Here is a 24,991-nt window from a genome sequence, read left to right on the forward strand (position 1 = left end):
GCATAGAGAGGTGTGACACAAGAGTCTGAACTGAACATTACGAAATGTTATCTAGATAAAGAAGTCAGCTGCAGGATAACAAAACTGACATTTTATCTTGACCAAAAACTCAAAACCATCCTCTGCTCACTTGGGCCAATCAGTGGGATGGATCCGTCCACGATTATCTCAAGTCTTATCATAGATGTGATGGAACAATTCACATAAAATGTTACAAGACAAAATAGTTGATAGGTGGATTTCTTTGGTTCAGTGATAGATAGGGATGGGTATTGATAAGATTTTCACGATTCCGATTCCATTTTTGATTCTGTTTAACGATTCGATTCTTTATCGATTCTCTTATTGATTCTTTTTTTTTTTTTTTTTTTTAAAGGAGAACACTAAGGTCGATTAGCTTAGAACTTTGTTTTATATCTTCTCTTTGAACAAGATAGAAATTTAGGAGTAACATGGCCTTACAAACCCAACAGTGAGATCTTAAGAGATCCAGCCTATGGCTCTTCAATGGGGTGTCACAGGGTCCCCAAGAAAAAAAATTGTAAATGTAAAATAATAAAATAAATATTCTCCTGTAGCAATAACAAAGTATAACATAAATTATTCTGTAGCAATTACAGAATATCCAGTAATGTCCCTGCCTACAATTAAACACATTCACTTACCGAAAATCGGGGCATCTGCTGTGGCAAATGGGTTCAAGCCTTTGACCACAAACTTAGTCACTGCTCGGTGACATTCATCTATCCTGGCCTGAAAGAAGACGCTACCAGACTGCAGCGAGAACTGCCAGCATCTGAGCCAGCCAGACTCTGTCTGTCTCTCTCATCATGGTCACCTAAATGCACAGTAATGGCAGGTTTTGTAATAAGGCAGATTGCGCTAACATAATATGCACTGTTAGTTGATTATTTACCTGCCGCATTAACGGGGGAGGATGTGCAAACGTTACCGCTACTGCTGGTTTGAGATTCACGAGTCCGGAGCGGAATTAAAAACACGACATTCATTTAAGGTCATCGCGTGTTTTGTGAGCAAATGCTTTTGCATATTCGTAGTGTTTCCTCCCTTAAATGAAATGTCTACTTGCAAGTTGCCCTGTTGTCATCCGTTCTCGTAAAGTATAATCAAACTTTTGAGCGTTTGAGCCGCCGTGTTTCCTGCCAGGTAAATGACGCTCCGCAACGTGATGACGTAATTTGGGGCGACTGGAATCGTTAAGGGAATCGTTTGCAAAAATGGCAAACAATTCCTTGGAATTGAAACAGTGGGAACCGGTTCTCAGCAAGAACCGGTTTTCGATACCCATCCCTAGTGATAGAAAAAAATGTATTGTACACACAGCACTAGGGCTGGGCCATATTATACCGTTCACGGTAATACCGGTATAATGTTAGGCAACGATAGGAAAATGAAATATCGCGATAGAATGGGAGTAAAACGCGCATGCGCAGTGCCTTTGTTTTCATACGCACATGGCCGATTGTTGAGTGAAACAGATGAACCAGAATTGGTTTGTAAAAATGGTGCAACTTCCGTGATGTGGAACTGGTTTGGTGTTTGTCCGTCAGATACACAACAAAGCACATTTTTTTGCAGAACATGCAAGCGGCCGTTCTAAGATGCTCTTAAATCTGGGAGTAATCTGGGTCCTAAACTCCGTATACTTCAGGTCAAACAACACTGCAGCATCACTTAGAGTTAAAAACTGTCTAAATTCTTTCATCTTTAATAAAACGATCAGCATGGCTGCTTTACCAGGTGTAACTATAAAGTTTAACTTCCAGGCATCCATGAAAACAAAAGTTATTACATTTAACGGAGTTAGAAGTTAGCAGGAAGCTAGCGGAAGTTAGCTCGCTAGTTTCGCTAGTTACCTAAGCATGATATTGCATGTTCTGACTGAGAGATTTCTGAAAAAATTCAAACGTACAGCTCTGCTATCACTTCCACCATAAATGAAGACAGGAAACTAAACAGCAGTGACGTTTGTAGGGTTACTGAAGTTTGGCTAGCTGGTATATAATGATGTGCTACGTGATCGCTAGCGACACAGCTATGTTAGCATAACATAAACAGTGAAGCTGGAGGACGAACACTAACACTTTTCCACTTATAAAAGTTAACGTGAAGGTTCTTCATGGTTAGAGACAAATGCAATCGCATGGCAGGATGCTGTAAACGGACCAAACTTCAGTCAGGAGAACAACTGAGATAATCCATCCACAATACGAGGTTAGTCATTAATATACTGCAACAACATGGGAATAGAGCAGCTGCCAGAGAATTCAACATTAATGAATCAATGGTACAGAAGTGGAGGAAGCAAGAAGAATGAGTTTAATAAAGTTTGATTTATCTGACTGCTTTGTTTCGCTTAATGTGCCTTATAATCCCGTGCACCTTATGGTCCGAAAAATGCGTACTGCACACTGCAGTTTAATGTTGCAAAGCACCTCTTTTTAACTTCAGTGGATATTATACATGGTTATGCTCAGGATATGTCAGCCCATTTCTACTGGAAATGCCTTTTGGTTAAACTTTCAGCAAGGAATTTGCATTTGCACTGTTACATTTTTATAAAGCTTTAATGTACATAAAAACCAGCTTCTTGTTTAAGTGAAAATAAATGGAAGGTTGTCTTTTTGCGCTAGTAATGTTGTGGAGTTGTATTTTGTCTCGCATCAATTATATCGTCGGTTATATCGTTATCGCAAATTTTCAAATATATATCGTGATAAATATTTTTGGCCATATCGCCCTGCTCTACACAGCACATTTCTCTTCCACCTCTAATAGGTTTGATATTGCTCTTCATCTCTGTTGCACTGGCCTTTTGATATGTCTCACTGGTGTAAAGCTTCCAAGACCCATGTATTTCCACTGTCAGTGAAGAAAAAGAAAAAAACCATTGGAGTGGTAATCCCATTTTTTTTTTGTTAACCATAAAAAACGTCAGGAAAGTATTTAAAAATACTAAACCCCTGGCCTCAATACAGTCCCCCTAACCAGCATTTCACCGCAGGAAGTGCAGGCAATAAATTTAAACTCTGGGCCTCCAACGGGCTTAAAAGGATTCCAGATCAGGAGGACAGCATCAGGAGATTAACCTTAGAGATTACACTTTTGATAATGAGCAGGTTGTTTCTGAAGCGATAATGTAAAATGCCAAGAATAAAAAAAGTATAAAGAAGCTCTCTACACAGCTGCCACATCAGCTTTAAGAAACCCAACAGTGACCTGTACAAACAACCAATCAGGTCCCTTTTTAGATTTCCAGCTTTAGTTCATTTTAGTTTTGTTGGCAACATATAGTCCAATTTCATCTCGAGTGGTAAAACAAATAAAAATACTGCACACAAACATTCAGTATCCATTTAACCACAGCCTGAGCGGGCTTTTAAAAAAAATGACCAGAGTTTAATCAACAAGTCTTGCTGCACATGTGTTAAAATTTATAGAGCAAACATTCCTATGCGAGTTAATATGGAACTAAAACTAACAACATCTAGAAAATACTTCAGTTCCAGTACTCTGTAACAATGCTGGCATCCACACACCAGGAACAGCAATGACTTCACTGAATTTTAATATTTTGCAAAGCTAGTTTTAGTTTCCACCAATTACTTTTTACACACACAGACTTTAAATGCCTGTGGTTCCCAGGTATAATATGTATTCGGAAGGGCTCCATCTTCATCACCTTAAACTGCAGCTGGTAACTGTATTAGTTGTCCTTGCTGCCTATCCCAACCACAACCAGCATCAAGTGGAGAACTGGCTCATGTGCGCTGAGGTCATTAACAAAACAACACAAAACAATGCTACCCGCAGACCAAGATGGTGGATCTGAAGTCTGTCTACGAGCTGAGAAATCAAAGATGCATCTAATTAATAACTGTCACAAACAATATAAACTATTATTCATTAATTTATAAAAGAAAGCACAGGTTGGTCGAACGGTCACACAGAGAGCCACTTCCCCTGTCACCACCACATACAGAAATTCAATGAGAAACACTGAACAGATACAATCAGCAGCTGCAGCGACACACTGTTGTTTAGACACAAACTTTAGGTCATGGTACTATTTGACTTTAAAGCTCTGTAAATATCAAAAGCATGAAAACAGTCCGACCAGTGTTGCCCAGAAACCTGCCTGAAATTCTGGACCTCAAAGACCTTACCTGGGAGGTATTCTCCTCGTACGTCAGGTAGTGATTTGTCACAGGCCAAAGTTCACCTTTCAGCTAATACCTCACCCTGACTATTCTGAGAAATGCCTGCCCCCCTCCACAGCTTCTAACTTTTACTTCATTTCTCTTCTGGTTTCAGAGGAAGCAGCTGATTCTTCTCTACTTTTCCACGGAGCGCATGAAGTCTAAGACTAACTTGCTTTCTTCGTCTCTCCGCTCCTCCCCTCTGAACAAACAGCTGAGTTTCTTCCTTTAACTTGTGCAAGGTACTGTAGCTCCACCCCTCCTGGCACTCACTGTTAGGAAACACTCCTCTCTGCTGCAACTATGACTCTTCACTACCTTTATCATCTTGTGGGAGGTCAAAGGTAGCCTGGATAAATCACTTGGCAACTGATTTATCATCTTTAATCCCAACCTATTTTTGAGCTGACATTTTATTGTCCTGCTCACCTGGCTGGAAGAGCAGTGAATCTGAAAATGAAACACCCCCATTAACCACATGACCACAAGTATGCGTGAGTGTTTTACGGAAATACGGACAGCAGTAACAGACTGATAGGGGAAACAAAGAAGTACTATTGTTGTGATCAAAACAATGACACGAGACGCATGCACAGGCCAGACTTTAATAATTCATAGCTCAATGTTTACCTTATAAAATTAACTTTCATTATTTTAAAGAAGTAGTTCAACAGAGCAATGCAGGAACACTAACACACAACTTGCTCGAATTTATTCTTTGGATCTGTATGCGTTTTTCTGTGTCTCACCACATAAACAATATTGTGGGAAAAAATGACTTCACAAAGGCAGAAAACTGCTGATCCTCACTTACAAACATTTCTGGCCACAAGTCATCCAGTGAGGTCACAACAGGTGTTTTAGATTAGATGGAAGACCGAATAATAAGGAAACACTCCCACGTTGTTACCTCCTATTTTAAATTAACTATAATTGAAGCGGCTCCAGGGAGCTGTGCTGTTCAGAGGACTTTATGGAGACTTCTGAGCATCAAACAGCAATAAAACTCAATACATTTTCATTGATCTATAAAAAGTATTTAATATTATAGAGAAAATGTTTAGAGTAAGAGATGACGGCTAAATAGTTATCAGTATGTGGAAATGGATACTGCTGAAAAATACTTATGGGGAAGCACAAAGTCCAGTCCTGTGCCTCATATGTTTTATATTATATAATAATGACATTGTCAGTTATCAAAACTACTTTATTTGTCAACAACACTAATTTACATCACTGTGGGCAAAGTCTAGCACAGATTATGTAAACAAAGTTTTCACATTACTAAAAATTTTTTATTAATGTTTATTTAGTGGTTGTTTGAAATTAGAAATGCAGTATCAATGTGGAGAAAGGGGATATTAAATAAAGATGTAAATCTGAAAATGGTTCAGTTTGGGGAGTATCTTTAAAGGGTTATAAGGAGAGTGGAGTTCATTATATAGATAAAGATGTTCATAAAATAAAATTGAAGCATAGTTATGGTTATGAAACTGTCGTTTTTCGTCTTCTGTGCATTTTCTTTGGTCTTTGGGTTTTTTAAATGAAATTTAGTTCTAAACGTGCTGCTATATAAAAAGTGTAATTTGCCTTCTTTCTATTTGATTAATTTCTTTCTTGTGGACATTTGTCACTATCAAAGTTTTTAAAGACCCAGCTTTGGTTTAATGTAAAATTGCAAACACAGTAACCATCTTTATAAAGCTGTAGGCAGATCTCCAGAAAGATAATTCTAATACCAGGGAGCTGAGACATTCTTCAGCTATTAATAAATCTTCTGACATCCCTCCCCTTCAGCAGCACTCTAGAGACAGAGTCCAACTGTTAGTTAAATAAGAAGAGCTGTTTGATTAAAGGAAATGGTTAAAAAAAAAAAAAAAAAAAAAAAAAAAGTGAAATTTGACCTGTTGGAGGTAAAAAAAATGTCAAATGTGGTCCTGAGACAGAAGGTAGCATCATTGCTCTGTAAGTCTATGATGCCGTAATTGTTTGTTTTGTTTTTGTTTTCTTTCCTGCCTGTCCCGTTTGGTTCTTTTGCCATCAGAATTATTGTCTAAAGGCAAAGAAAGATGCCCAACGGATTTACTTTGCCAAATGGACAATCCCGGCCTTGCCGTATTGGTCTATTTGATTCACCTTTGCTTTTATTGTTTATTTTATTTTCACTTGCTACACATGGGACAGACGTGACTGGGGGAAAGAAAAGGGAGAGAGAAAGAGAGGTAGGGAAAGAAAAACAGCGGGGGAGAGGAACTATGATAAAGGGCAAAAAACAAAAACCAACACAACAAACAGACAAAAAATGCTGTAATTGTTCCCGTAATATTCCAATATATTGGGAATATAATATCAGATGCTGAAGGTCAAAGGTCAAACTAGAGACTACAGTCGTTTCCCCACAGAACATGTTGGACGCTTCTTTAGATCTCAGGTAAGCACCATTCACTTTCATGCATTATTGACCATGTGGATAAAATACTACCGTTGGTGTTAATTGATGGACTTCTTAAACCTGTGCTGAACTACAATCCAAACCTGCACATCTGAAAATAAACCAGGACAATTCTGTTACGGCCTTTTTATTTTACTCAGTTTTCGTGTGGGGGCTTGTGTATGTTACTCCCCTCCTGCCGCCTAGCAGAGGGGGTCGTAACAATTCATCACAACTCACCACTAAAATACCACACATCTGCAGTGACAGAGAGACAAGGGAAAAAATTACAGAGACTGAAATGATTTTGTTCCTGTGCAAAGGCATACTAGAAACCAGAAAGTGACTGATGATCACTTGTTCAAAAAGCAAAATTACTCATAATTTCAAATCAGAATCCTGGTAACTAATATCTGATGTCTCACAAATGTCTTAATGGATTATTCCATCCAGGTTATTTTTATATTCCAATTCTTATTGATTTCACTTCCTAGTTGTGCATCAGAATCTTCACTTCGTGAAGCTTTGTTTGTGACAAAAAGCAGTTGTAAATGAAAAGCCGTCTTTCCAGGTTGGGAAAAATGTATCACACAATGTCCAAATTTGGATAAACAGTCAAAGTAAGCTCTAAATGCATCCCAAGACCTCAGCTTTATTCATTAGACAAGTGTGTGGCCTGTCATCTAGAGATTTAAACATTTGATTTCAGTAGTTGTCAGTAGTAATGCTACGTGGTTACTTAAACAAAATATTCATATTATACTAAGTAGAAAACCAGTTAACTACCAGAGGTGACATGTTATGCAGCCACATGGCACAAGGTAGGAGCCCCTCTCTTTCAGTGACAAGAAGTTCAGTGTCAAAGCAAACTGAAATAAAACCACTTGACCACAGCAGTGTTTTCCGGTCCTCTGTGTGGAAGGAAGTGCTAGCACTGCTAACATTAGCTAGACTTGGCAAACTAATCTTAAAGTCCTGCACGTGTGACAACATGAAAGTGCCGCACATTTTAGCAACATGTAAAATACAGTTTGATTCCTGAAGAACGTGATTAACAGTTACAAATAGATCTCAAACACACACATTTTTAGGAACAATAGTCGATCATTAGATTGGGCTTGTTTGAATTATTTGTGAATGTTTTCATACTGTTAACAACTAATTCTTGGTGTCCTTTAGTTTTGCAACCCAGCTTTTTGTTTTCTAGCACAGACAGCATGAACAAACCAGACCCAAGACTCCGGTCAGCGTGGCTGATGGGTTTACCAGACTGGAAGCTGAGCAGCATGGCAGCATATGGCACTGCCCAACACAGCACTGAGCCCCAGTAACACTAATACACACGTCCAGCCAATTACAAACACACAGACACGCAAGTGGGACTCTGAGTACAGTAGGAAGTTCCATGCTGGGTCAGCGGCTGGTCAGCTACAGCCCATTTAACACAAACACACACAAAGAAAGGCAAAGATACATGTAAACACTCAGCATGAGTCAATATAAGAAAAAGGGGGGGGACCCTAAAACTCAAATGAACAGTGGATTCAAAAGGTTATTACACAGGCCAGAATTATTAACACACACTCGCAGACCCTTATCCTCAGCTCATTAACTGCCCTCATCGTCAACTAGACTGATAATAATCACATCACTACACAAGCAGAAATTGGGTGGGTGTGTGTGTGTGTGTGTGTGTGTGTGTGTGTGTGTGTGTGTGTGTGTAAGCATTTAACCTTAACCAGACAACCATTAAATCGGCAACAACATCTGGTTAAGTCTGTATCAGTATACTGTTGCTTTAATGAGCAGCAATAAATCCCAATTTTTCAGAAGAATGTGTAGTGTAGAAACTGTAGAAAGCTTTGTTAAAAATATAGTCTGTTATTACAACATAAACAAATCTTCATGGATCAATGTGACTGGTGCTTACTCGCTTCGTCGGCGTGCCTCCATCCCATCAGGTAGGAAGAGTTTGATTGTTGACACGATGCAGCCATGGGTGACTGCAGACAAAAAGAGAAAAGACACTTCAATATTGTTCATATGAAGAAAACGAAATAAAACAGAGCAGAATGTTTACATATACAAAGTCCTGGATCATCAGCGAATATAGAGACTCTAGAGAATCCATGTCTGACTATGTGTCAAAGTTCATAATTTTTAAGGAAAAGATTTCTGCCTTTCTGGCCCATATTAACAAATCCTATAAGGTATCAAATTTCATATTATTGAAGGTTTTCTGATGTGGGGGTGTACAATTACCCCGCAACTGTTATTATTAGGTATGGTTCAGAGTAATCACCAGTAGCTCACGAGTAAAAGGCAATTTTTTCACCAGTAGCTGCAGAGCTGTTGTATTACCACTACCTTCAGCCCTGTTGAAGATTATTCCACAGATTCTCAAACACATGGGGAGTCAGTGCCTGAGTATTTGAGCGTATGTTGCTTCTTTCTGGGGCTGTGCGATATGACCAAAATCTCATATCCCGATAACGATATAAATCACAAAAATGTTACACTTTCTGAAAATTCTGTGAATCTCGGGCAGCTTGACTTGCGTGAAGTGTTTCCAGCTGGGCGTCGTGTACATGGAGTCGAATGTTTTAACCAATGCATGAAACTATACATTTTTAGACATAAGTTGTAACGGCCGCCATTTTCTTTGTAAGTATTTATTACACGGCGTGCTGCGGGGAAAAGCCTGTTCTAACGTTTGAGTCTAAGGTTTATTTTTTAGCACCTGACGGCTCTTTTTTGCTTCTCATCCGTAAATAATCTGCATACTGTTTCACGTGATTCGGTTTATTTTGAAAAGTCTCAACAGGATCTTGAGCTTTATTCTTAAAGGTTTATGTGGAAAATAAACAAGCAGACACGCGATGGTTTTGCCGCCGCTGTTGCTAACGACAACGTGTAGAATAGAATAGAATAGAATAGAATAATCCTTTAATTGTCCCACAAGGGGAAATTTGGTTGTAACAGCAGCCAGAAAGACACACATACAACAAACAGTACACAGGACACAGAACAGAAACAGACACAATTTTTCTTACATATTTACAAAAACAGGCGCTTTGTCCGTCCGTAGTGTGGTTATATTAAATATAAGAGAAAGAGAGAACTTTAAGAAATTAATATAGCCACTACAGTGACCATCAAAACGGTGAAAAAAATAAAATATTGCCATAAACAGTAACTGCTACCAGGTCAAGCTTGTGTCCTGTGTGTCACAACAAAGAAGTGGTTTGTTTTGAGCTAAATAAAAGCACACGTGCTGTAGTGCCTGGATCAGCATGTGAGCTGACTGTGTGCAGAGGCACACAGATGGACAGAAAAGAGGGAGTCACATGGAGGGACTGGGATTTTTAGATCAGGTCATCCTGAACCATGCCTTAGTTATGCGACAGACTCAGGTGGCTGGGGGACTTCCCATGATGCACTGAGCATTTCTTCTTTACTCCCGTCTTTTCACTAACTGTACGATAACATGCCACTATCATCTCTATTCTTGTCCGTTTTCTCTTTTCCCTCCTCTCACCCCACAACTGGCCACAGAAGATCCTGCCCCTCCCCAAGTCTGGTTCTGTTTGAGGTCTCTTCCTGTTAAAAGAGATTTCTTCCTCCTCGCTCTTGTAGGGGATCATTTGATTGTTGGTGTAATCTTTCTCATAATTGATGGGGTTCTTATAGTACAAAGCAACTTAAGACAACTATTGTTGTGAAGGGGTAGTGTTAATAGAATAAATACATATCCTATTTCCAGTATACAGAGACTAAATTTGTTTAGACACAGCTTTTTGTCGTTTTGCTTATTTTTTTAATGCATAACAACAGTTCCCAGAACACACTTCTCTAAAGCTATCGGGCTTGTCATGCATGCACTGGCGCAAATCCAGGATGTGAAAACAAAAACGTGTTTCTAGACCCTAGTGACTTATTTTCATATTGCTGATAAATTAAAGTAGTTGTGAGTCTCTTCTGGTAAAACAAACTGTATATTTTTTATTATATAATTTAACTTGATATAATCTTCTAAAATCTGTAAAAAGGCATAGATCAGTCTTTTTTTTCATAACCTCTGACAGAAGTTTAATGCCTGTTGGAACTCCAGTATGAAAATGGCTTAAGTAGAGCTGAAAATCTGACCTTAATATGCGCTCTCTGGTGTGTATGTATGCATTAGCTCATATGACCAAAGCTAAATGAGCCCAGAGCCATCCTTGAAGGTTAGTCAAGTGTGATTACTTGACATGTGTGCATTATTAACTATAAGAGTAAGGAAAAATCCTCTGTCCATTATGTATGCTGACTGAGAAGCATAAAATATGTGCTTTGCCCCATAATACATCACTGTATGTCATCATATTCCACATGTGATCTTTGTACCTTTGCGTGTGTTCTCAGTGACGTCGACGCCAAACTGGATGATGTCGCCGGAGAGGACCTCACAGGGCGGACTCTCCTCCGAGCCACGACTCAACCTCTGGCTGTTGATGAATGTCCCATTGCTGCTTTTAGTGTCTTGCAGGTAGAACTGAAACATGCAAAACAACAGGTCACAACCATGTGAAGAAAACTGACACTTATAAACAAACATGAACAGAAAACTCTAAATTGAAGAAGAGTCGAGTTAAAATAGATCCCCAGATTAAAAGAGAGAAATAAATTATGACAGGAAATATGAAGCTACGGCTCATAATGGCAGAAATTATATTTCACAACCTTTTGGTAGTATGATTTTCATATTGTCAAACAAATATTAAGTATTTATCAGTAATCAAAGCCAATTAAATAGTATATTTTTGGAAAAGAAATGTCTGCATAAACTATTTCCTTGTTTTCACCAGTGGTAGGATTTAACATGTTACCAACTACACCCTCTGGAACCTGGACACTGTTTGCTATTCACCAACAAAAACAACCAATATAAAATAAAAATGCACTACAAATGACCAGGCCTCAAACTGATAAAAACATGTACAATACAAAGCTAAATACTTGGTGTATCCAAAAAACAAAAAGAAACCAAAAACACACACAAAATGATCTGACCCCCGTCCAATGAATTTCACCAGAATATAAAACTGAAACTCTTGACATGAACTCCCCTGGAGCAACGTGGGGTTAGACGGCACCAAAAAAAATATTCTGCTTTGTTTACCTAATTATTCATGTCACCCAACCACAACATAGCCTCACAGTTACAGAGCCACCTGTCCCATCGATGGCTGCAGTCTACCTCCTTGTAATACACAGATTTTACAATGTTGTATTACCATATTTTTTGGACTATAAGGCGCACCGGATTATAGGGCACATTAAGCGAAACAAAACAGTCAGATAAGTCAAAATTTACTCAACCCATTCTTCTTGCTTCCTCCACTTCCGTACCATTGATTCATTAATGTTGAATTCTCTCACAGCTGCTCTATTCTATGTTGTTGCAGTATATTAATGACTAACCTCATAATGTGGATGGATTATCTCAGTTGTTCTCCTGACTGAAGTTTGGTCCGTTTACAGCATCCTGCAATGCGATTGCATTTGTCCCTTACCATTGGGAACCTTCGCGTTAATTTTTATCGTCTAGAAAGAAGTTAGCGTTCATCCTGCAGCTTCACTGTGTTTATGTTATGCTAACATAGATGTGTCGCTAGCGATCACGAAGCACGTCATTACATGCCAGCTAGCCCAACTTCAGTAACCCTACAAAATACACTCCTATTTAGTTTTCTGTCTTCATTTATGTTGGAAGTGGTAGCAGTGCTGTACGTTTTAATTTTTTCAGAAATCATGTTTAGGTGGAAACTAGCGAGCGCCGTGTACCACATAAAATTGGTTCGAGGTCAGTAAGAACAACCAAGATTCATAAATAAGGTGCACCGGATTAAAAGGCGCACTGTTGATTTTTGAGAAAATTAAAGGATTATAAGTGCACCTTATAGTCTGAAAAATATGGTACAAGCACAGCAGCTACCCAGAGATGACCCTGGTGAGGCATAGGTACAAGGTTTTATTTTTCAGGGGAGTAAGAGGAACCCGTCTTGGTTTGTAAATTCCCACTGTAAAACCTCACGATGAGCATTATTTGCCATCAACATCCTTTTGTTTTAAACCAGAGGTGAAGAGTGAGGGACACTGGATTCTTGTATGTCAATCACAAAGTAGAGGGTAATGGGAACCACAGCCAATAGCATGTTGTGTTTAGTAAGTCTCACGGTACTTTGTGAAATAGTCAGAACACAATTTTCATCAGACCAGATGTCATATCAACTAGAGATGGACCGATCCGACATTACGTATCGGTATCGGTCCGATACTGACCTAAATTACTGGATCGGCTATCGGAGAGAAATAAAAAATGTAATCCGATCCATTAAATATCACAAAAGCACTTCACAAAACTTGCGACATGGCAGAACTCGGCTTATAACCTTAGCACGTCGGAGCAGTATGCGTCACGTGGTACAGCGACTGTGGCGTGCGAGACCTCTCGGTGGTCTGGTTGAGCATTTGGAGCCTCGCTACCAAACCGGAATTTCATCTCTGAGAACGTTATCCCAGAGAGAAGTAAAGCAAGTGTGTAAGTTCATCTCTGAATGTTCATAAAGCATTCCCACGTTAAGCTTATGACTGCCTCTCATTCTCTCCCCCTCCCTCTCCTGCCGCTACTTCAAACACGAAACTAATCAATGATCAGCTGATCGGCTTTTCAGTCGCGAGTCCCGTCTCTCTTGTTTGTTTTTGGCCCACTTTGCATTTTTAAGCTTGATAAGCTGTTGTTAGAATTTATTTAATATTACTTTCTACACCAGGATCCTTTTCTACGTAGCTGACGGCTGGTAACTGTGCAGGGGCGGGTCTAGCAAGGTTTGGCCAGGGGGGCAGGTAGGGCATTAACAGGGAAAGGGGGGGGCACAAAGAAATACTTTTCTTTCTTATTCTCATTTAAAATGTCTAGCTTTTGATAAATAATTATCTGAATCTTACACCCAAAGTTTTAATCTGATGTAAAATGTATAGAAGTCTATTACTAATATTAAGTCTAATATATACCCTAGTAAGCTATAGTACTTTTTCCTTTGGGAAGGTACGATCTGTGCAGTCTGCAATTCTGTTGAAGAAAGATGTTGAATCTATTTAATTATTGTAGAAAAATAATTGATTTCTGTGCAGTTTTTTTTTTTATATTTATTTTTTATTTTACACGTGCATTAAATTAAAGTAGATTACATCGATTAAGCATCACAAGGCAGGGGGGGGGGGTCCCCTATTTATTTATTTATGTCTGTATGTATGTCTGTATGTATTTATTTATTTTTTAACCTATTAGTTAGGTTGTTTAATATTTCTGCTAAGTACTCTTTAAAATACCAGAATAGGGAGGATGGTGTAGGCTTAAGTTTATTAGATTGATCAATATTGCTGAACTATGAAATATTTTGGGTGCAGTGTATTTTTTGCATACAGGTATAACAGAATAGCTTTATCGTTTTGTTTTTTAAAATTTCAGTATGAACTTATACAAAATGCAGCAAAATATTTAAAAAAAACTGTTTTATTGATTAAAAAATACACTATATCGGATTCATATCGGTATCGGCAGATATCCAAATTTATGATATCAGTATCGGACATAAAAAAGTGGTATCGTGCCATCTCTAATATCAACCGATTTGCATCCATGCACATTGATTACAGATTTTTTTTGCCCCTGAAGGAGGGATGTTCGATATAACGATATATATTGGATGACGATATAATAACGTATATCGTTTGTTTTGTGGTGTCGTAAAATAAACTCTGTACAGCAATATTTTTTCATCGTTTTGATGGTCACTGTAGTGGCTATATTAATTTCTTAAAGTTCTCTCTTTCTCTTATATTTAATATAACCACACTACGGACGGACAAGCGCCTGTTTTTACGTGTTGTCGTTAGCAACAATGACGGTAAAACAAGGTAACAAGTCCGCTTGTTCGTTTTCCACGTAAACCTTTCGCAATAAAGCTCAAGATCCTGCTGAGACTTTTTAAAATAAACTGAATCACCGGAAAGAGTATGCAGAGAGTTTACGGATGAGAAGAAAAACTTCAGGGAAATCGAGTTGCCCGAGATTCACAGAATTTACAGAAAATATTACATTTTTGTGATTTATATCGTTGTCAGGACAATAAATGTCTTATATCGGGATATGAGATTTTTGTCATATCGCACAGCCCTATATCCTGAAGGGCAAAAAAGTTTGGAGGCTCATATCTCATGTCTTTCACAAATCAGAGATGTCATCCTCTGCTGACCATTACAAAAATGTCATACTTTAGACCACACGCCTTATAAATCGTGCAGGTTGACACCCACCAGGCCCACAAACAGACAGACATAGCTACTCTGAAATCACCCAGGGACTCCCGCAGTCCTGTTTCAAAGCTTTAAGATGACTGTTTTCATCATCACCATTTTGGCATTTTATAATCAGATGTCACAAGCGAGGGTTTGTGACAAGCAGAGGTCGATGTTTTGAGAAAATTCAGGCTTCTCCCCGTTATCCATCTTTTATATACAGTCTATATACACAGAGAACACCCATGATGGTAAACCATAAACAAGAAGCCAAAATCATGTTCGTTCATATGATTCAGGAAACCCATGCAGAATATCTTGATTGATATCAGACAGGAAACAACCAGTCAAAACAAAACACAAATTAGAGCAAACACAGATATTAACAGCTAAAATTGAAACACAAACGAGCACACACAGATAAAGGTAACACAGACACAGCAAAAATTACACACACACACACACACACACACACACACACACACAGATAACGATCTGATCTGGATGCCCGGGGCCTTTTTGCCTGTTGTTCCAGGAGTTTCATTCATCAGCTTTCAGCTCTCCGTCATGACTTGAAACGCTCTGTCCTACCAGAGAGAGAGGAAGGAGGGACTGAAGGAGGAAACGGCAAAAAACAAGCCACGGAGAGAGAGAGAGGCTGAGGCTGACTGGCTCACTTCGCTGTTTATCCCACTGCAGTGTGCAACGAAAAGCTAGCAATTCACACCTCATGATAGCTATACACTAACACACACACACACACACACACACACACACACACACAGAGTTACCTCCTGTCCCCATGGTAACCTGGAGATGGGGAGGGAGGGACCTAACTATAGAGCTTTTCACCCAGCAACACCGCACACACACACACACTATGCGTCACATATGGCTCTCGCAGACTTACATTCTCACGCACATACACAGAGAAACCATGACATCATCCACCTGTGAGCTGCAGACAGCGAGTTCAGTCTGCTGACTGTGACGCCTGATTTCTCATAGAGCACCTGAGACGTGGACTTGTTTCACAACATATATTACGACATGTCACACAACCAGGAAGTAACAATAAAGCAGAGCACAGAAGCAGCAGACATGGTGAGTAAAACGGTGCCAAAGTCATATACACAGAGCACAGCAGGGATAAAAAGAAAATCGCAGCAAGAGTTTCATGAAGAAAAAAAATATGCCAAAAAAAGTTTTATATCAATATAAAATGCCACAATCCCACATGTGGGAAGTGGCGGGTAAAGTGAGGAACGTAGAACTGCTTTTGGCTCCTCCTTTATTCACAAGGGGTTGCACTTCGATCTGCACTTGCGTAGACTGATTTTTTACACTCTTTGGCCCTCAGAAGATAACACTATCAGTTGTTTGTGTCTTGTTCTCAAACCAGGAACCTTTTGTGTACAAGGCAAATGTGTTAAACACTACACCATAGAGCCACTATACTAATGCCACTATGTTAAAAATCTAAATCTGCAAAATAATTATGTCACTAAATCTTTGAAATAAATCTTAGTAAACCTTTGTCCCCCCCTTTACATCCATGTATCTATGGGGGTCATCTGGTCACGAACCAGGATGCTCAGATGTGCACCGTGTTGCTGATCTATTAAAGGTTGTTTTTGTTGTTGTTTTTAAACAATCCTAAAATGAATCATTCACCATTTGTGTGTCAACCAGCTCCAGCTTCACATTATACTGTCACAGCGCCATTTTTACTCCTTCAGTCTTTTTCTTGAAAATAACACAAGAGGTTACTTGGGCTGAATGTTGTAATACTATGTATTCACTTGCACACTCCTAAGTAGTGTCTACTTTGAGTCTTTCTTTGATTAAATTTGGTATTCAAATTTAGGAAGTACTGGGATCAAATTTCTGATATCGTCATGCATCTACCCAGAAGTAATCAAAGCAGTCTGTGAGGCATCAGCCACACTGGCCATCATCCATTTCACTGTCCTGAAAACTTTCCATAATGACTAATAAGTGGCTAACTATTAACAAATGCGTGAGTGAATGAGCCATTAGTTTATTACCAGGTCACTGAGAGGAGAAAACAGACCAGCTGGCTGTTTTAAGGCTGAATTTAAGTTTGTTGATTGGACATTTTATCTGATTTAACATTCTGAAATGAAGACACAACAAAGAAGATTCCAGAGTGACGCACTGTGGATATGAGCTGAGATTTCTTCCATGCATACCAGTATGAGAGAAGGAATTCTTTCCCAGTTTAATCAGTCTGCAAACTCAAATACCACAGAGCAGGATGAGCTACTGTCTTTTCAACTACAGTTCTGCAATCTCTTCTAAAGGGTCAAGAAACTCAAGTAGAAAATGAAAATAATGTTTGTCAAATATAATATTTGTTTAATAACATGCAGGTATATATGTTTGTGTTGTATAGAGTTGTCCACCTGCTTTGTTGGGATTTCTTGGAAAAAATAGCTATGTGTTGCGTTTTGTTGTTTGTTTAAATTTTGACAGTGCTGGTCCACAATCACCAAAAAAAGTAATAAAAAAAAAGTAATAAAAAAGTAATAATGAACATTTAAAAAGATTGATTACTAGAACAGTTTCTTCCCCCCCCCCCCAAATCTGCACATCATCATCATATGAATGAAGCACTTTTTAAACCAGAAGCTGGACCACCAGCATTCCTGCAATACCTCCACCCACCATCAGAGCACTTCTCAGGAAAACACTGCATCCCTTTATCCTTCTATGTCTGTTCTCTCTCCATGTCCCTTTTCATCCATTAGTAGTGCCAGCTAAACAAACATCATGCTACTCAGTTTGGATTTTACTTTGCTCTTAGCTTCCAAAAACAGTACACACCATCAGCTGGCAGCTAGCCCTGCAGGCACAACAACCACTTAACCAGTCAGCAGGTCAACGCATGACACCAGTTTGTATCAACACTACAGACAGATTTAAAGAAAGTAGCAGTCACCTGATGGATAAACCCTCCCAGAATCACTCGCAGGAGTCACCCTGACTCCTGGAACAACTAAAAATAATTCCACCTTAGAGCAGGACATCCAATATTGGGATTTAATGCAAACAAGATCCAAGGTCTATGAAAATATGTATACTAACAAATAATTAGATGACCTAATCTAGTCAATACCTTAAGAAAAAATAGCAAAGATAAACCCAGACACCAAATAATAGTATTCAAGAGAAATTCCAGTGTAAATTCTTCAGTTTCCAAATCAACTAGAACATGCACATATTTGTTTCATCACTAGCACTGCAGCTCCCATACAAACAGATAAAGCGGATTATTCCTTCATTAGCAAAATATGACAAAGTACTTTTACAAAAAGCAGCACCAAACATCCATCACTGCAGGAGTCTTGGGCCAGTCAAGACACATTTCACTCTCTTGGAGGCTTGATAAACAAGTTCTTGAAATGTCAGTGCCAGTCATAAAACAGAAGCAAGGTGACTCTACCACATGCAAAAAAACTCATACAGGGTTTAAAGTGGGCCTGTTATGCTATGTTATTTCTCAAATGCTCAAATTAAACATGGCCAAAGTATCAAATAATAAAGTCAGGGTATTTACAAGTATTCCCTGTGAGCCATCAGTTACTTTAAATTTATCTAAGCCAGAGACACAATGAGAGCAATCAGTGGACAACTCTACATCAGCAAAGATGGTAGTAAAAGTTCCAGGTGAAAAGTTAAAATTTTAAGCTTTTATTAAAATCAGACTTGACTAGTAATGTTATCAATTGCATACAATTGTTTTATGTTCCAGTAGCAAAAATTTAATTTACATAGCTGGTAGGATGGCTGTCAAACAGAGGTATTATTGCACAGCCAAAGGTGTCAAACATTGTTTTGAAAAATATTGGCGCAAAGATATTTTAAAAATGTAGTAAAATAAAAAACAAAAGTGAATTAGGAGATGAAATCACATATTAGAGAGCTGTGCTATAAGGTTAGATGTTAGCTATCAATCTGATGCTCAACACAGAAAGCACTGATGAGTTACAGTGGGGCAAAAAAGTATTTAGTCAGCCACCGATTGTGCAAGTTCCCCCACTTAAAATGATGACAGAGGTCAGTAATTTGCACCAGAGGTACACTTCAACTGTGAGAGACAGAATGTGAAAAATAAATCCATGAATTCACATGGTAGGATTTGTAAAGAATTTATTCGTAAATTAGGGTGGAAAATAAGTATTTGGTCACCTCAAACAAGGAAAATCTCTGGCTCTCACAGACCTGTAACGTCTTCTGTAAGAAGCTTTTCTGTCCCCCACTCGTTACCTGTATGAATGGCACCTGTTTGAACTCATCATCTGCATAAAAGACACCTGTCCACAGCCTCAAACAGTCAGACTCCAAACTCCGCCATGGCCAAGACCAAAGAGCTTTCGAAGGACACCAGGAAAAGTATTGTAGACCTGCACCAGACTGGGAAGAGTGAATCTACAATAGGCAAGCAGCTTGGTGTGAAAAAATCAACTGTGGGAGCAATCATCAGAAAATGGAAGACATACAAGACCACTGATAATCTCCCTCGATCTGGGGCTCCACGCAAGATCTCATCCCGTGGGGTCAAAATGATCATGAGAACGGTGAGCAAAGATCCCAGAACCACACGGGGGGACCTGGTGAATGACCTGCAGAGAGCTGGGACCAAAGTAACAAAGGTCACCATCAGTAACACACTACAACGGCAGGGAATCAAATCCCGCAGTGCCAGACGTGTTCCGCTGCTGAAGCCAGTGCATGTCCAGGCCCGTCTGAAGTTTGCCAGAGAGCACATGGATGATACAGCAGAGGATTGGGAGAATGTCATGTGGTCAGATGAAACCAAAGTAGAACTTTTTGGTATAAACTCAACTCGTCGTGTTTGGAGGAAGAAGAATACTGAGTTCCATCCCAAGAACACCATACCTACTGTGAAGCATGGGGGTGGAAACATCATGCTATGGGGCTGTTTTTCTGCCAAGGGGACAGGACGACTGATCCGTGTTAAGGACAGAATGAATGGGGCCATGTATCGTGAGATTTTGAGCCAAAACCTCCTTCCATCAGTGAGAACTTTGAAGATGAAACGAGGCTGGGTCTTCCAACATGACAATGATCCAAAACACACCGCCCGGGCAACAAAGGAGTGGCTCCGTAAGAAGCATTTAAAAGTCCTGGAGTGGCCTAGCCAGTCTCCAGACCTCAACCCCATAGAAAATCTGTGGCGGGAGTTGAAAGTCCGTGTTGCTCGGCGACAGCCCCCAAACATCACTGCTCTTGAGAAGATCTGCATGGAGGAATGGGCCAAAATACCAGCTACTGTGTGTGCAAACCTGGTAAAGACCTATAGTAAACGTTTGACCTCTGTTATTGCCAACAAAGGTTATGTTACAAAGTATTGAGTTGTATTTTTGTTATTGACCAAATACTTATTTTCCACCCTGATTTACGAATAAATTCTTTACAAATCCTACCATGTGGATTCATGGATTTTTTTTTCACATTCTGTCTCTCACAGTTGAAGTGTACCTCTGGTGCAAATTACTGACCTCTGTCATCATTTTAGGTGGGGGAACTTGCACAGTCGGTGGCTGACTAAATACTTTTTTGCCCCACTGTACATGTAGCTGACCAGCCAGCAATGCCTCTCTCTCTCTGTCACTTTTCCCCACCCATCTACCCTAATACTGCTAGCCCAAGTTCAGAGGAGGACTGCAGCTTTGAGATGAGTGATAGTGGTGCAGCAGTGCTTGCACTACAAAACCAGGCTCAGATAGAGGCTTGCTGCACCTTCCTTCATATGGAGGGAAAGGGGGCACGACTGTTGTTTACATTCAACAGTTTCCTATAGGCTGACTACTTCTTGTTGGTCCTGGTTTAGGATATTGAGAGATCTGTGCTTTAATTCAGACATCTGTAACAGCATTATTTAGATTATTTAGATTAAAGTGTACGTTTTTAAGGCACATACACAACTGTGCTACCGTGCAAATTAATTATGTTTGAGAAAGGCAAGGAAGTGCATACTCTGCATGTGAGTGTGTAGTCTGGGCTTTAACTGTCTATGAGCACAGAAGCCCCGCCTACAAATGAATGAATGAATGAATGAAGTAACCATCGTTTTATTTATTTGTTTTAAACACACACATCTTTGTTCTCTACAAGTTCCACGTTGACAGTGATACGTTTTTTTGGCACTGATCTGAAGTCATAGTACTCTGACATTCTTGATATAGAGTCAGAGCCAAGATTTACTTAAACGCTTTTTAAACAGCACTATGTATCTGACATTGTAAGCTGTAATCTGAAACACCTGATTATATTTAAATATTTTTAAAAAGTCCTTGTTGAAAAAAAGTGTTTGATAATCTTAAATTATTGATAAGATATGAGTTATAGATTAGCTGGCAGGATACAAGTCTTAAAACTGATGTGATGCAATCAAATGGAGAGAAGATATGTCACCGTGTTTGTGTACTACAGCAGCATCAACGCCACACTGAGGTGTACCTCAGTAATACTAGTTGGCTAGACCCATGGCAGACCAGACAAGCATTCATTGGCGTCATCTGAATAATTGGTTATCAGTCACATTTGTAAGTCTACTTTAAAAAGACTTTAGGTCCAATCCTGAAACAAACCGTGGCTGAACTATGGAGCTCGTTTCACTTAACAACAACAACGACAACGACAACTTCTCGAGGTTATTGCAGCAAAGTTTTTATTGTAGCCTTTTCCAACAGTCTGATCCAGGATTTTTTATTTTTTTATAATTATCTCTTTTATTGGGACAGCTGTTGAACATAACAGTAGTTTGCCTTTTTACACTTTCTTTGCTGTCACATTTTAACTTATAATTGAAAAATAAAGAAGACAGAAAAAGAAGAGAAAAGAAAAGAAGAAGAAAGAAAGAAAAAACTAGGTTTAGGAGGCAGCAGGGCAGGTAGGTTTACGTAGTACTCAGGGTTGTAACATCATACACAAAATCACACCTCATATGCTTAACATAGTCTGTCCATTTAGACCATATTCCGTAGAAGGTATCCCTCTGAAGTTTAAGAGAAAATGACACTTTTTCCCCATGGTATAGATCTCTTGTACAGAATGTATCCAGTCTTCTATCGTTGGTGGTTCAGGCTTAAGCCATCTTCTCGTAAGAGGCTTTTTACTTGCGGCCAGAAGGATATACAGGAGTCTTCTGTCATTGGAATTCAGTTTATCCACTGGTGCATTGCACAAAAATATGGTCTCAAAAGTTGAAGGAAAAACAAATGAAAAAACATTTTGTAAATGATCATGGATTAGAGACCAATACTGGCGAATAACTTTACAGCGTTAGCGCCGTTAGCGCCGTCTCCCCCACATCTCCAACATTTATCACCAATTCCTCGATATCTTTGTTGAGCAGGGGTAATGAAAAATCTCATAATGCTTTTCCAGCAAAATTCACGCCAAACGTTAGACCCAGTGGTAGCCCACTGTATCTTGCATGCGTGAGCGCAACACTTCTCTGTAATTGTCAAATTACCCTCCTTTTCCCACTTCGCTTTAATATACAGAGTGCTGTCGTTTTTACACCGCCGGATGCTGTTATATAATTTAGAAATAATTTTACTTTGCACAGGATTTTTTATTAATACATTTATTAGTACTGTATGGAAAAAAAAATACAACAAAAATTGGCCAAGTAGCCAATTTGCTTCATCTGAGAATCAACCAGTGGAAATGCCATCGATGGCCCAAAAAGGCTGGCAGCTGGGCAGTCAATTCGATGCCACACTTCTTCTTTTTTTTTTTTTTAAACTTAAAAAAATGGTTCTGTTGAACCCTGTGAAGTTTTCTCTCTCTTATGTTCAAGATTTCTTAGCTCCAAGCCCAACTCCATCAACTCAGTTTCACTTGTGATGGCAGCGCACCCAAGTATGACTTCGACAGGAATTTAGCAGAGGACTATGAAGACTAAATTCATCTTTCGCCAATAAGAACCCCTGAACACAAACCTAGATCTGCCAATAGCTGTTCTTTGGATCTGCTCAGGACATAACTTGTTCAAACTCTAAAAAACTATTTTAAGTAACTTTCACATGATATTTGCCAACTTCCACATGAGCAAAGCCAGCCATTCAAGTTTTATACACATTTAGTACACAGATGGCAGTAGCATGTTCTGCCATCGCTTCTTTGGCGTTTAATGAGCGATTTGTACCCAAAGTCAAATACTTTTTTCTCCCTCAGCATGGAGCTGACATGTAAACCCAACATTCACAGGTTTATAGAGCATGTTTCAAAGAAAGGCTGCAGATGGAGAGAGAGAGAAAGCAGGAGAGCCAGCTGACTGGAGACTGGACTCCTGCCACCATTTCCATAAGAGGCCGTTTGCTGCTGCTGCTGGCAAACAAAAAGAGTGTTTTATCGGCGTGCTCATTTCTGCAATAGTGTCTGCCTTACCTTCAAAGGTGAATCTTAGTGCACAAATGTTTTGCTATAGACTTCACTGTCTTTAACAGTTAACATTACCTCCTTAATTAAGTTACACATTTTTCCATACTGAATATAAATTTAAGACAATAAAGAAACAAAAAAAAGTGCCAGAGGCTTTCTAGTTTCCTCTCCTTAAAGTGTGAGGATTTGACTTTTTTCTTTTTGGGGCATTTTTTAGACTTTATTGGACTGGGACAGTACAGAGCAGACAGGAAACTAAGAAAAGAGCAAAGAGGAACAACATGTAGGAATCAAGCCCAGGATTCCTGCAGCCTTTTGTGATATGGATCTCCAGCTCAACCAAGTGAGCTATAGTGGCATCCCATTTTTGCTTATTTGTTTTTTGTTTGTTACACTTAGGAAACCTTTCCATTTTTGACTTAATATATTAAGATAGTATTCTTCAAAAAGAAGATCTCCTTCAAGGAAGCTGGTGGGAATCATTTGTAACTAGAGCTGGGCGATAGAACGATAACGATATGTATCGCGATATAACTTTTACTCGATAGAGAAATTAAGCTATCGCGATAGACCTCGCCGCTCTTGTCCTCTTAAAAAAAAAAAAAAAAAAAAAAGGTCAGCCAATCCAAATTAAGTAGCGCAGAGCCGAACCAATCACAGCCGCAGCGTCACGTCGCGTGACTTGTTACGTACAGAACAAGTGCCAAGCCGCACGTGTGTTTGTTTGGGAAGCAGCCAGCGGGTAATGGAGCCAGCGCGTAATGGAGGAAATGAGTGTGCCGACTAGAAAAATCAACCGAGCGTGACCGAAGAGAAAACAGATGATGGTTCCAATGCCGGAGAGATTGTCGAACGGAAGAGCCATAGAAGTTCCGTAGTGTGAAGGTATTTCGGCTATTTCAAGTCTGACAAAAAACAGAGTAGCGTGCACTGTAAATTGTGCCGAAAGCAAGTCTGGAAATACAATAAACTGGAGCATGCGTCACACTGTGCGCCACGTTATTGTTTCGGTGAAATGAATTTCTACAATACTGTTACTGTTAATTCTACTCTCTGCAGTGTTTAAATGCTTACATATACACACAGTTACTGTCCGTCCACACATACGACTCTGTTCTGCTTCTATGCCCCAGCTTTGTTTACTTTTTCCCACCGAGGCTTCTAGACTTCTGATTGGCCAACATTTCTGCACGGTTAGGAATCTAGCGCCACCTGCTGCTTTGGCATGTTCATAGCAGCGTTTTCTTTCATTTCTCCCTTTATGTGTGGACGGGATTATTTTTAAAACGAAAACGGAAAATCTCCGTTTTCAAAAATACCCGTGTACGTGTGGACGTAGCCTCAGTCTCTGACTGGAAGCGCTAATTCGTCATTCGGCTTTTGTCAGACTAAAGTAACTGTTAAAACTGTTTGAAAAGCTAAGCTATACAACAAGGAGAGATTGAGAATTTCCTTTTAGTTCTCAGTTTATTTGATATTGACAAAAGTTAGTCAGTTTTGTCTGTTCTTCTGTAAAACAAACTAAGATTTATTTTTAGAATTAATATTTTGTTTCTAA

The 24,991-nt window shown here is 39.3% G+C and overlaps 1 protein-coding gene across 10 annotated transcripts in view; it reads right to left on the reverse strand.

Annotated features, from left to right (window-relative positions):
• slmapa (sarcolemma associated protein a) overlaps positions 1-24,991 on the reverse strand; it is an 83,833-nt gene that overhangs the window by 44,119 nt on the left and 14,723 nt on the right. For 9 of the 10 annotated variants that reach the window (XM_080301218.1, XM_026167372.2, XM_026167377.2 and 6 more), the window contains exons 2-3: positions 11,038-11,185; positions 8,582-8,654 (exon numbers count right to left, since the gene is read on the reverse strand). In XM_080301218.1, coding sequence (XP_080157344.1) covers positions 8,582-8,654; positions 11,038-11,185 — 221 coding nt within the window. Of the gene's footprint in view, positions 1-4,187; positions 4,419-8,581; positions 8,655-11,037; positions 11,186-24,991 lie in introns of those variants that run through there. The other variant, XM_026167379.2, reaches the window with a different exon arrangement.

Source organism: Astatotilapia calliptera, chromosome 5, assembly GCF_964374335.1.
Source record: "Astatotilapia calliptera chromosome 5, fAstCal68.1, whole genome shotgun sequence".
NCBI classification, from domain to species: domain Eukaryota; kingdom Metazoa; phylum Chordata; class Actinopteri; order Cichliformes; family Cichlidae; genus Astatotilapia; species Astatotilapia calliptera.